The sequence below is a fragment of the Pyxicephalus adspersus genome, chromosome Z (genome assembly GCF_032062135.1).
Source record: "Pyxicephalus adspersus chromosome Z, UCB_Pads_2.0, whole genome shotgun sequence".
In the NCBI taxonomy this organism is placed as follows: domain Eukaryota; kingdom Metazoa; phylum Chordata; class Amphibia; order Anura; family Pyxicephalidae; genus Pyxicephalus; species Pyxicephalus adspersus.
The window spans coordinates 63,675,893-63,689,999 of record NC_092871.1 but is presented as its reverse complement, the minus strand read 5'-3'; the positions used below and the strand labels follow the sequence as shown (position 1 = coordinate 63,689,999).

Below are 14,107 nucleotides of genomic sequence, written 5' to 3'. Positions count from 1 at the left end.
TTTTCGTACTTCCATGCAAAAAGTGTAACATTTTTTGCATGGAAATTTATTTTAGATTGTAGGCTATAATTCACCGAATTACACAAAAATTACTTATAATTCACCGAATTACCGCATAACTCACTGAAATATGTCCAAAATTTATTAAATTTAATAACAAAAAAAAAATAGATAAAATATAAAAAAAAAATCTTAAAAAAAAAAAACTATATAGTATAATTTAATGTAACTGTACAGTAGCTTATATAATATTTATATAATACAATTATATATAAATTATATAAATATTTCTTTGTATTTGACTAAATACAGCTTTTTTGTATTGAATCCAATACAAAATGATTGGAATTTCCCACCCCGCCTCACGCCCACACCGACGCATGCACCGACATCACAGGTAAACCCCGGAGATCGTCACTGTACACGCTGGGAGAAGACTGAAGATAAAAGACGTCTCCGGAGGTGCTGCAGGGACAAGGTAAGTATTTTTTTTTCAGTTGTAATCCGATTGTCATACAATGTTGTATGACAATCAGATTGCACTGTAACGCTTGTTTATACTTTTAGCTACCCCGAACCTGGTACGGGGTAAACGCTTGTAGCAAGTTTTCTTACCCCGAACCAGGTTCGGGCTAACCGCCCAGGTGGTTAAAGACTTAAAGCTAATTGTTTGTTTTTTTTTGTTTTATATTTTTATATTTTTTGTTTTTTTGCACTAAATAATTTTCACTGAAGAGGAAGTAGTGGTCACTAAGGTTTGAAGTTGTTATAATGAAGTTATATAATAAAGTATTATGCACTAAAGTAGGGATGGGGTTTATGTGTTGATAGCAAAATAGAAAGAAAAGTACTCTTTTCACCAATGATATTTTTTACACTAGGAATTTTTAGTAGGAAAACAAAGTCACTTAGGCACGCTTTTAATAAATTTTATATTCTCATTGATAATATATTTTTTGCACTCAGAACAGTTATTAGGATAGTAAAGAAAGGAAAACATAAAACCACTTAGGCACACTTAAAAAAAAAAAAAAAAAATTCCTTTCTCTGTCTAAGGTGACAATCATGAAAAATATGTAATATTATATGAATATTTTCTTGTATTGGACTCAATACAGCTATTTTGTATTGAATCCACAACAAAATTAATTTGGATTTACCGTTGATCTGCCCGTCGGCAACGATGTCACTGGGAAACCCCGGAAGGATTCTGACACCTGGCTGTCCAGACTTTCCTACCTCTTCTACATTGCTACCGTATCTTTTTTACAGTTTTTATAATTACTATGCATTCGCTGTTGATTGTTCTTTCCCTCTGCCCATGACAAAGTTTTTTCAATGCTGATTGTTATCCTAGGTTTTATAGATGTTCCACAATTCGCTATTTTTTGTTGTCCAGGGACCGCTGCTGTGGGGGCCCTGTTTACATTCCCAACCCTTTGGTATTGCCACACCAGTGCCTTATTTTAGTTCCTAATGCTTCATCATGCTATCTTGGGCTGTAGACCTCTAAGTATGAAAGCTGAGGCCACTACTATACTTGAGGTTGTGTACTGCTGGGTTTGTTAGCTACCCTTTGGATGGCATAGTCATTGTTGATTCTGGAAATGTTTGCTGCTCTGTTCTCCCACCGTGTGTGTGGTTGTCACTGCCACTCACATTGGGCCACCAGCTCTGCGCCATGGTGCTCACAGAGCTGATGGCCGTGTTGGGTTATTGTTGCATTATTTATTTTTTTCTGAGAAATGATTTGAGTTTATCACTGTTCTATATTATTTGTCCTTTCTTTTGTCGCCCCCTTCCCTTTTGTCTCTCCATGTGTCTTCCTCAATCGCTAGTGATCCTGCGTGAAGGTACTTTTCTCTGGAGACCTTGGTGGTTCTTTTCTTGGTTCGGTTCTTGAGCAACCCAACTACTACTTCCCATTAAGGGGGTAAATCTTTTACGCTGGTCAACAAACATTTTCTTGCCAAACAGAATAAAGTCATTTTAGGTTATGTTTGGTGCATAGATTCCAAATATGGTATTGGTTTTGCTAGATTGGCCCTATGACCTCAAAAAATACCTCATAGAAAACTAGTGAAACATGAAAATTAAGCAAAATTAAACTAGATATGCCTACGAATACAAAATTATATTTTTGAAATATCCAATGTCAATAAATATATATTTTATATTCTGTATATTTACAGAACTAATCACAAAGAATGTGTCTATCCCATCTGCCCTGATACCTATCACATTTATATCTTGATGGAACTTCTCCCCTTGTTCCTCACTGAAATCACCAAGGTTTTCTGGAACCTTTATGTGTACGTTTATGCTCAGAACAGCACTCAAATTTTTAAAGTTTAAGAGCAAGTTTTCTACGCTACAAGTTTTCTAAGAAGTTCTTGACAACCATGAAATAGCTGTGCCAGGCAGAAGCTTCAGTATCAGTCATGTAACTTGTGAAATTTGAATTATTTATCAGTTTCCAAATCTGGGGTCCATCAAAGATTACTGCTTTTAATTTTTCAGTACTCAATCCAGGGAAGAATCTACAAATGTATTTGAAGCAATCACCCTCCTTGTTCAGAGCTCTAAAAAATTGCTTCATTAATTCCAACTTTATGTGTAGTGGAGAGAGAATAATTTTTTCTTTGTCAACCATTGGCTCGTTAATGATGTTTGCTGCACCTTTTTTCATGTTTTCCCTTGGAGGCCATGTCACTTTTTTCCAGCGGTCCTGCATTGCTTTACTATCCCACAAGCAGATGAAACATGGGTGCTTTGTGTATCCACTTTGCTGTCCAAGTAGAAAGTTCACCATTTTTGAATCAACACATATGGACCATTGGTGTTCATGATAGCAAAGCCATTGCTAAAACCATTTGTAAAACCATTTTGATATTTTCATATTCTTCTTTAGGTTTTGTTGAGTGACCAATTGGAATTGATGCATAGCATTTGCCATTACGCAGTAAAACAAACTTCAAACTCCGAGTGGAACTGTCTATGAAAAGCCGACAGTTTTCTGCTCGGTATTCTGGTATTCCCATATGGACTAGTAGTCCAGGGATGTTACAACAGTACACAAAAGTCTCCATGTTCACTGAAATAAGGTAGAAGTGTCACCTCTCCTGTCATATAAACCATTATTTTAACTTCTGGTCTCAGACAGTTCTTTTCTTTTAGCTTGGATGCTTGTATTGACAGACCTATCTCACGTATTAAATCACTGAGCTCTCCTTGGGAGAACTGCTGGTTTGATGTAACACAATCACTTCCACTGCTAACTCCTGGATTATACTCCAAACCCTGTATATCCTCCATGTTGGATACAGGATCATCAGGGAACACTGGTAAGGGAACATCAGCACAGGTCGTCTTGCTGATTCCAAATCAGGGTACTCCCACTTGTTCTATTTGTAACGATTAAAACCTTTTACATTCACAGCACAAAAATTACAATCATTATGATGATTTTTGGGCTCTCGCCATATCATAGGTTTCACAAATTCTGTAATGTTGCTCCACTTTTTTTGCTAAGAATAGATACCACAAATGTAGCAAAATACATTTGCGTCATTTAAACAACATCATAAAGAACTCATATTTCTGGGAAAAAAAAGAAAATGTATGAATAAAAAGAAGACAAATGAAAGTTTCATGAAAATAATGCTACATTTAATATATAAAATATAATATATAAAATGCAAAACATCGGTGTAAATAAAGAATGATAATAATATGCGGTGTTAACATTTGTTGTTGGTAAAATCATCTATTTCGATTCCTGTATTACAAGAATTAGAGCCAATTCAATGAAAGTGATGTCATTTCTAAATTCAGCAGACCTAAAATACACTAAATATAGTGAAAAACCCTTGGCAAGTTAAAAAAAACAATTTTTTTGAGCTGTGTTATCATTTAATGTGCAAAGGCTTAATACCCCCCAGAAGAGGATCAACGCCTTAAGATATTTTTGCTTCCAACAGGCTGATATAACATGCTTGTGGGAAATGCATTTTTTTCAAAAACTCTTTCCCCAAGTTTTTACACTCCTAATACCCTGCTATTTACATGGCTAAGTCTGATTCTAAAACAAGGGGTGTTTTGGTGTGGTAAGAAATCAGTCTCTTTCTGCCTCAAAAATATGGTCACCGACCCTGAGGGTAGATTCCTACTTATATTAGAGCATCTTAACCCCTCTAGCGGTAATCCTGAGTGTGACTCGGGGTGGATTTTACATGCAAAAAGTGGTAATCCCGAGTCACACTCGGAGTCGCTGTCCGTTGCTGTCCCCTGGCGTCCTGCTGGTCCCCGCAGGTCCTGGGGACACGTCCTGCTCCTCTGATCTCCAGCGGTGAAGTGCAGAGACGAGATCTACGGGGTTTCCCGGTGACGTCGGTACATGCGTCAGTGCGGGCGGGAGGATCGGCGGGAAATTCAATACAAAATAGCTTTATTGAGTCCAATACAGAGGAATATTGAATATTCATATAATATACATATAATTATAATATTTATAGATTATATATATATAATTTTTTTTTTTACAGATTTTTGTGTTTTCTTATTTAAAGTTTAATATTACATTTATTAAATATGAGTGAGTTATGTCTAAAAATGACAGCCTAAAATTAAAAAAAACATTTTCATGCAAAAAATTGTACCGCTTTTTGCATGGAAATTTGGACGGAATTAGACCTCTAGGGAGGTTAATGATGCCTTACTCACTTTAGTTTCATATTGTGCACCAAATTCTAATCAACTAGATTTCACTATTGAACTGGTGATTCTAATATGACACTTATTCCGTCCTTGGATAGGAGGGGGCCTTCTTTAACATCTTCCAATCTCCCTAGGGACAAAGAAGCATCCCAACGCAGGAGAGAACGAAACTCTTTAATATGGGAAACTCTAGGATTATGAGGTCAGAGTCACATAAATCAGATCCAACACCTTAACATAGCATAAAACCTAAAATATAGAAAAACTCAGTTGGATCTGTTTGACCAATAGGGGAGAGAAGCAATTGCTCTGGACTAAACATACATTTTATGTCAAAGACAATAAACCTGACTCCCTATTGGCAAATAGGCTCCAGCAAGTGAACCCCTCTTTCCAACCAATTAAACTGAAAATAGGCCCCACTTACTTGTTAAATATTCCACAAACTATTGGAAATAATTTTGTAAACACCTATCTCAACTCTATAGTGATACTGGCTCTTTTGATCTGTCCAAAGCTGAACCTTTTTTTTCCCCACAATCCCCCTTCCTGATCTGCCCCAAACTCTTCACGCTGCTCTGGAGGAATCTATCATAGAGGTAGAAACAAGTTCAGCCTTGAAGTCCCTTAAACTGCAGAAAAGAGCTTGCCGTGATGGGTTCTCCGTCCACTATTTTACTAAATTTAGAGATACCTTTGCTCCCCACAATTTTATAACCACTTGTTATCGGGTGGGACCATGGGTAGGGACACTTTGACAGCAGCTATCTGCATGCTGGCCTAAATAAATAGGGATACAACTGCATGATCCAATTACAGACTAAAATCCCTCCTCAACTTAGATGCGAAAATCCTGGCTAAAATTTTTGTGGCACGCCTCACCAATGGGATAAATGGTCTGGTTGGAAGGAATCATGTAGGCTTTATTCTAGAAGGCAGGCAACACATGGACTTCAGTGGTTTGGAATATGCATGTTACCATCATAAAATCAACCTTTTTGTGGACGATGCCCTACTGATCTTATCCAATCCAATGGCATCCTTGCCTAATCTTTTAGCTACCTAGCCACATTTGGAGAGATATCTGGCCTTCAAATTACCCATAACAAATGCTCAGCATTGAAAATTAATCTTTCCTTAATATGCCAGGCCAGGCTACTACTGAAAACCTGGAATTTCCTTTATCTGCAAATTAGGCATTTTGTGACTGAAACGTGTAAAAATATACCTAACCCGTTGAGGATGACCAACTTTTAAAGCATTTGTAGAATACTCCCCAACCCTAAAGGTTATTTAACCATAATCTACAGTTTTCTATTAGCGGGTACAGCATCAAAACCACACTTACATGTCTATTTGGGAAACAAATGAAACTTGACCCAGAGGCGTGGTGCCGGATATGGGATAGCATAGGTAGATATTCCTACAATAGTAATGTCACTGAGGCTAATTATAAATTACCCTGGGAAACAATTTTGAACAATTTTTTGTGGACTTCAGTTATTTTTCTTTTATCATGTCAGATTTTTTTCTCTACTGCCTATATTAATGCGATTACTGTAGTGTGGATTTGTATAGGCTATTCATTTACACGCAAGACAGTGTGGTCAGTGGTTGAGCACTGCTCTACGTAGTGAATAGGCAAAATTTATTTCTCTACTTACACACGTATTTCCTTTCTTTCAGATCATGTCTGGCTCTGCTGTTTCTCGTCCTAAGTGCCTAAACAATCCTGATTCATTTTGTTATATCTGTGACAATTTTACCATTCCCAGTCAAAAGGCGAACATCAGCACATTGTAGAGCAAGCCTATTTGGCATATTTCAAAGTTAAACTTAGTGATCAATATAAGTCTTGGGCCCCTCATAAGGTGTGCAAACAGTGTGTCAGGGGTTTAGGGATGTGGACGAAGGGAACACGTGATTATTGCCATGTGGTATTTCTGCAATACTTTAGAACTGACAGTGGCTTGGTGTATTGCCATAACATACCCAGTTTAATGAAGGAATTGGGAATTCTAATCTATAACTCAACTGAATGGTGACTAATCATCAATAGCTCAAAGTGGAGCTTAAAGTGTGTCCTCCTTCACAATGGCAATAAATTTGGGTTAGTCCCAATTGGCCATTCAGTTTCTCTTTGTGAAGATCATGCAGACGTAAAGAGAGTCATTGAGTTGTTGCAATATCACCAACACAATTGGGTCATCTGTGTTGACCCTAAAATTGTATGCTTCCTTCTTGGCCAGCAGTGCGGATACACCAAGTAACCCTGTTATCTGTGCATGTAGGACAGCAGAGCTCGTGAGAGGCATTGGGTGGAAAGGAATTGGCCTCCAAGATCTGCCCTAAAACCAGGTGATCCAAACATTCTACATGAACCACTTGTTGATTGAAAGAATATTATATTCCCTCCTCTGCACAGGAAACGGTCTGATAAATAAGTTCGTTAAAGCTTTGCCAACTGAAGGAGAGTTTTAAGTACCTAATTTTTGCATTTCCTAGCCTGTCATTTGAAAAATTAAAAGCTGGTGTGTTTGATGGTCCACAGATTAGGCAGCTCATAAAAGATGAACATTTCATCAGGACAATGTCAGAAGTCGAAATGAATGCTTGGTTTTATCATTCAAAGCGATTTGTCAAGGACTTTCTTGGAAACACGCGAGCAAATAATTACACAAAAAATGTCCAGAAAATAAAACTATTGAAACAGAAAATTTGTAATTCTTAGTTTGCCCAAAACCCCGGGACCCTTTTTTATTTAACTTGCATTACTGCCGGAGTTGGCTGTGAAGTGACTGTAGAGTTGCCCCGCATGGTCACCGTTTCCAGGGTATACCGGATCTTACACCAACTTGTCCCGCTCTGCGGGTGAAAAGACCAGTAGGGGTCACAGATCCCATGGTCACCTTGTGGTGACCTACGTTACACGACTTTATTGTTGTTTTACTTTGCATGTCTATTAGTCTATTCCTACTTTTTTTCTCTGACACTCCCCCCGCCCTTACATGGCCTATCACACCCTTCCCTCATTGGCCTTCCATAATACCATACAAGAAGCGTCACCAAAAAATGCCTTACTTGTTCCCACACCACCATAGCCCCTCTGTTGTTCTCGGTTGGATCTGGAAATGCAGGTTTCTCTCAAATAGATAAAACCCATTTCAAACTAACACCATGTCGTTCAAATTAGTATCATTTATTGTCAAGGGCCTTAATTCCAACAGGAAATGCAAATTAGCTCATTAGTTTAAACATCCAGTGGCAGAGTTTCTATTTTTCATGGAAACAAATTTTGACAGTACAGGGAATTTCAAATTTGCTTCCAGATATTATCCTATCTCCCACATGGCCTCTTCACCCACAGGGAAAAAAGCAGGTGTGCCATGTTGCTCAAACACACTTTCAACTGTTGTGCCACCCAGGGTCATCCCAGACCAAGATGGCAGCTACCTTGTACTTAATGGCCATTTTATCCTCATCACCCTATGTAATGTCTATGTGGCTAATGTGGGTCAGCGTTTTTATCTAAACTACCCTTTACACTCACCCATACCTACTTAGTGGTGGCAGGGGACCTAAATTTCTCCCCCAAGTTTGATAGACAGTCTCTATCCACTAACCCCTCTACCCAGGCCCCAAATTGGCCGATTTTAACTCATTTGGCAGCACCAATTTTTTGATTCATGGCAGGTTCAACACCAAACCTACTGCTGGGAAAAATTACAACCCTTAGACTGCACGTAAAGAGTCTAGATAGGAGGAAGGTTAGCTGGGTCATGACATGCACTAGGCAGACCTAATATTACCAAGGCGGACACTCTGTTGGCCTGAAAATTGCGCAATAGAGTCCACTCCTCCCTCTTTGCCATCAAAGATAGCAAGGGTATTCCACACTATGACCGAAGTAAAATAATATCCCTTTTTTAGCACTACTAATGTACCTAATTACATGGTCTCGCAAGCACAAGAATCCACTGGGGACTCCTAAACAGCAGAAACTCAAAGCTATCTATCCTCATTTGAACTCCCCAAAATCAACACAGCTAGCTTAAACATGCTTAATAAGTCAATTTCAGAAGAGGAAATATTCCTTGCTATTAAAAACCTTCCTTCCAATAAAGCACCCGGTGCAATAGGTCTCCCAAATGTATTCTTTAAAACATTCCCCCTACTCGTCCACACCTCATATCTCTCTACAATGGGTTCATGGAAGAGGACCCCATCCCCTTATCCCTGTTAATGTCCCACATCACAGTGATCCCTAAGCCAGGAAAAGACCACATGAAATACTCAAACTATAAACCCATTGCTCTTTTGAATTCAGACCTTCAAATATTCACCAGGATTTTGGCAAATCGTTTATCCAAATTACTTCCTTCAATTATCCAAAAAGATCAGACAGGTTTCATCCCCTTTAGACATGCTTGTGACAACACGCGAAGAGCTATATCAGTAATTGGTCACCCTAAACAAACATAACACACCTTCCCCAACTACTTTAATCTGGAAGCAGAGAACGCCATTGATCGCAATGTTTGCAATATTATGCTGCTTTGGGATCAAAGGTTCTTTTATGCATGCAATCAGTGCGGTTTACATCAAGTCATCAGCTACGGTAAAGCTACTGCATGCCACATCCAAATCTTTCCCTATCAGTAAGCGTGGGAGGGTCCTGACCTATCAACTTGTGTAATATTGACCTTTTGGCCAGTGTTATGTCACGGATATAATTTGTGACAGTTTATGCAAATATTGATGGGATTCAATTTGAAGTGTACAAAGAGAGATAACACAAAGACTTGAATGATTATACAATTTAATAATAAGATAGATAGACAAAACAATGCAATACTGTAATAAAAATTAATAAACGGTAACAAAAGATACTTAGCTGCGGAAGAAAACTGAATTCACCCAAAGATTCTGCTGGAAATCAATAACTTGGCAGATGATCAAAGAAACATGTTGCATCCAGCAAGCTCTGGTCAAGACTCCCTCATTAGGTATGGCTCTGTGTTTTTAACTACTCAGGAAGGAACTAAGACAATGGCCGGGTTTGACCAGTCCTGACCCATAATCATCCTTAAACCTTACAGGATATGCTGCATTTCTTTAGGATGACCTCATGTCTGGTATATATATACCAGTATATACTGATAAAGCATTATTGTTGGTGAGACATAATTGATATTAAATAAATTGTGCTAACCCAACAGCCAGCAGTGATAAAGCATTGACAAATGTTTCCCACATCCTTTAGAAATACGTATCCTCTGCCATTAGACTTGTTAATGCACTCATTAGGCTTGCCCATATCTTAAGCCCCACCTGGTCCACACAAACTTATATCACAAATCTTATTAGCTGCTCACAAATTTTAAAGAGTCTGGGATGATTGTGATACATATTAGGAGACTATAAATTCTTATTTCAGCCACAAGGGTAACCCTCCCCAACCTTTTTTTCTGAACCACACCACCCATCCCTCCCCTGTTGCTAATTATAATATCTTCCTTTGTAAGCATAACATATCCTGTTTTTGTTTTTTTTGTTTTTTTCTTGCTTGACTACATGTTTGGCTGCTTTTGACCTAATGTTACAGTTTGATATTAGTGTCATTACCTCAAGAAATTGCCCCGAGTCAACTGTATTTTTCATTTTATAAGATTTACCTTTTTATTATCAAACTGCTTGATATGTATGAACTTCACTGATGTGGTGATGTTTACCTTTATACCCCCCCTTTTACTGCATGTTTACATAACTGTTCTTAGTTTGTTCTACTACACCCTCCCCAACCTTGTTTGAGGTATGTGTAAATTCCTTTTTTTTTCTTATGTGAAAAATTCAATAAAAATTACAATTTCAAAAGAAAGAAAAATACAATTAACAAAAAAAAGATGGGGGAGAACATTCTTAGTGGTTGAACTTGATAGACTTGTGTCTTTTTTCAACCTGACCTACTATGGAACTATGAAACAGGCAGACAACAACATGGGGAGGTGGAGTGTATAGTTTCGCTTTCCATGATTCAGCAAGGGTGATGCTGGCAGCCAATAAGATGTGTCCAAGCTGTCTTTTGGTGGGTTTAGACAAAGGCAAAGCTACTTTACTAAACAAGTCACAGTCAGGCATAAACAGTATTGATACATTTAGGACAGCATTCATTTCTGTACCACAAATTATCTTAGATGATATGAAGGAATGCTGTTGGCGGGATTGGCAGGGAGTGAAAGAAGGAGTAAAAATGTTCAAACTCCTGAAGGATTAAGATCGTATTTTGGGTCACTCTTCTTGATGACAACTTAAGTTTAGGTAAGGAATATAATTTGGGCCAAGGGTTGAGTTTATTTATTTACTAAGAGGTTCCCAGGTTTATTTATTTATTTACTAAGAGGCTTATCTCATGCTATTTATTTTGATCACAGGGATAAGTAAGGGGATCAAATAGGTGCATACAGCCTGTATTTTCTTAAAGCATGTCTTAAAACTCAAGAACAAAAATGTGTTATATTGCAGCTCAATAGTGATGACTATTATTTTAACCAAATTATGCTGATGGTAGCAGACTTCTGTCTTAGGGAATTAGTCCTTATGCATTGAGCTGTGTCAGTAGAGAAGAAGAGTACCCACCCTATGACACCCAACAACAATCATGTTGGGACTGCAAAACCTTTAGTCCACAGTAAACATTGAACATTTTTATAGGAGTGCAAAAGTGGTAGAGAGTTCAGGAGTTGGGCAAGATCCATAGTTTTTTTTTAGATCTAACTGAACAGCTATGCCAAAACACTTTCAATTATATATTTAACAGAATAAAAGGTAAAAAATATGTGTAATGAATTATGTTCTTGAACATATGTATTCTTTTGTTATGCAGAATCTGAGGTTCCACCTCCACCTGACAACACTGTCCCTTATGATAACTACTTTGTGAAGTGGATGATGAAAAATAAAGTAAGCATTCTATAAGCATTACATTTACTACTCGTGCACTCAAAAAATTTCACTAAACAAAATTAAGTAGTTCTGGATATAAAGCAACGTGATCATCTGGAAAGAAGTCCACAAACCTGCACCCAAATATTGGTACTATCTGGATTCATTACAAAGCTGTAGAACAAAATCCACCAATAGTGTTACAGGGAAAGTTTAGTGTGAGGTATAAGTGGTAAATCTAGGATGATTTGGAGGGATTATATGAGGGATAGACTTAGCATCACAAAGGCTGGATTAAGAGTTGGTTAAAGTTAGGTTTGGAGTTACAGGGAGGGTTATTTTTGGCATTAGGTGTAGAGTTAGTTTATAGACTGAGATTACAAAGAGGGTTACAGATAGGGTTAGAGTAAAGTTTCGGGTTATGATAAGGGTTGTTACAGGGAAGATTATTGTAAAATATGGGGTTACATGGGAATTTAGTGTTAGGCTTGGAGATATATTATGAGGAAATGTAAGTGGAGGTTAAAGGCCTACAGGAAGGGTCGTGATACAGGAAGAATTACTATGTGGGAGCATTAAGCTTTAAGATTAGCAATGGCAGACAGCGTATTTCTTTCACTGAAGTATTCTTTAAAATGGACTAACCATTGAAAGGTAAATGGCCAACAGGATAAAGGATAAACATTTAATTAGCATTTATATATGGGTATATAGAAGTACAAGCTCTTTAATAAATGCCATAGAAGCATAGCAAAGTGAATTTTACAGGAATATTTTTTGTTTTTCCTGTACTTTGTTTAGCTTTCACACACCAATTAGTCATATTGCCCTTTGAAAATCATATTCCATGTTCTTTTTTTTTCTTTATTTCCTTTGCAGCGGTTAGCAGCAATCCCTGTATCTGCTTTTTACAGTGCTCCACACAAGAAAGAGTTTGAAAACTACATCAGGTTTTGCTTTGTAAAGGTAATTGTGTGCCATCTGTCACCTTTCTACAGTAGAATAAAAATAAATGTTGAGTTCTGTAGGCAGCAGCATCACATATAGTTTGTTTTAAAACTTGCAAGTTTTTATTGGTTTGCTGTAACTTACCAATTTTTTAAGTTTTCCGAAACATTAAGTTTTGTTGGTAGTTTCCAAATGTATTTATATTACAGACTACATTTTGAAAAGTTGAATGCCAAGGAGTGGGGCCTAATTTCAGTTTGGTCAAAAGCTTAAGCCTCAGATCCCTGGGGGCTCCACAGGGACACGGGGTCGATATGAAGATGGAATCTGTGGATACATGTATCAATGGGTGTTGTTTTGACAAAAGAAATGGGACACTATAGTAACTTTTGCTTTATATTTAGGAGGATACTACATTGGATGCTGCAGAGAAGATACTACAGAAGTGGAGCAAGAAGTTAAATGAACAAAAAGAACCATAGTCAACTGCGGCTGCATAAAGCTTACAACTTTTTTAGGACTATTGACTGAAATCTAGTTTCAGTACTGTAGTCCTGTATCGCACCTGTGAAAAGAACAATGCTACCAATAGAACCCATAGACCATAGTGAAGACCTTGTAGGAGTTGGTGACTCTTTCTTTATTTACTGACATATCAAAGTTATATAGGTTGCACAATGGATTAAATGTAGTCATCAGCCTACCTGCACCTTATCGGATACAGTATATGTATTGACTTCTGACCTCTTAGAGTTGGATATCCTTGTAACAAAACATCTGAACCTAGAGTGACTTTTCTTCTTTCGAGTGAATTATTTGAAAAAAGGGTAATAAAATAACTTTTCTGTTTATTGTTTGAACACTTTAAATGTACCATTGAATACCAGTTATAACACCAATCTTACATGTTCCTATGATTGTATGGCTCTCTTCCCATTCTTTAAAACCTTTATTGTAGGTTAAAAGTGCAAAAGTTTTCAGGGAAAAAAGTGGAACTTCAAAATGATGAGAGGGTATATGGGTAAACACTGCTGACTTTTTCTGAGAAATGTTAGTTCCTTGGCTGCATGCTGAGGCTTTGGCCTTTGCCATTTTTTAGGAAAGCATTGGTCTCCCTGCAGTGGTCTGACACAGCCCCCACAGCAGTTTCTCCTGCTTCCCCATTTTTCTTTTACAAGGGTTCTGATCTAAAAAGGAATCTTTCCAAATAGGTCAGAGACAGCACTAAAAAATAAAATGTACTATTTACCATGTCAGCACACGATGAGCTAATTCCTTTCCTCTCCCACATTCAGGGCCTAACTAGATAAATTCAAGGCAGTCCATCCCTTAGTGTTCCGTAACTAGTCCTTGTCAAAAAAATAAGGGTGGGTATATATATGCTGACATGGAGCTTATCAGGAAGGGAAAATTATGGTAAGTAATATTTTTCCTTACTGTTCCGTGTCCACACACAAAGGAAAATAACTAGCACACCCAGGGAGGGAAGTTCAAAAATACT

The 14,107-nt window shown here is 37.6% G+C and overlaps 1 protein-coding gene across 1 annotated transcript in view; it reads left to right on the top strand.

Moving 5' to 3' along the window:
* KYAT1 (kynurenine aminotransferase 1) overlaps positions 1-13,457 on the top strand; it is a 36,468-nt gene extending 23,011 nt beyond the window's left edge. The window contains exons 7-9 of the mRNA XM_072431541.1: positions 11,600-11,676; positions 12,538-12,624; positions 13,011-13,457. Coding sequence (XP_072287642.1) covers positions 11,600-11,676; positions 12,538-12,624; positions 13,011-13,088 — 242 coding nt within the window. The 3' untranslated portion in view covers positions 13,089-13,457. The remainder of the gene's footprint in view (positions 1-11,599; positions 11,677-12,537; positions 12,625-13,010) is intronic.
* Positions 13,458-14,107: the final 650 nt, after the last annotated feature.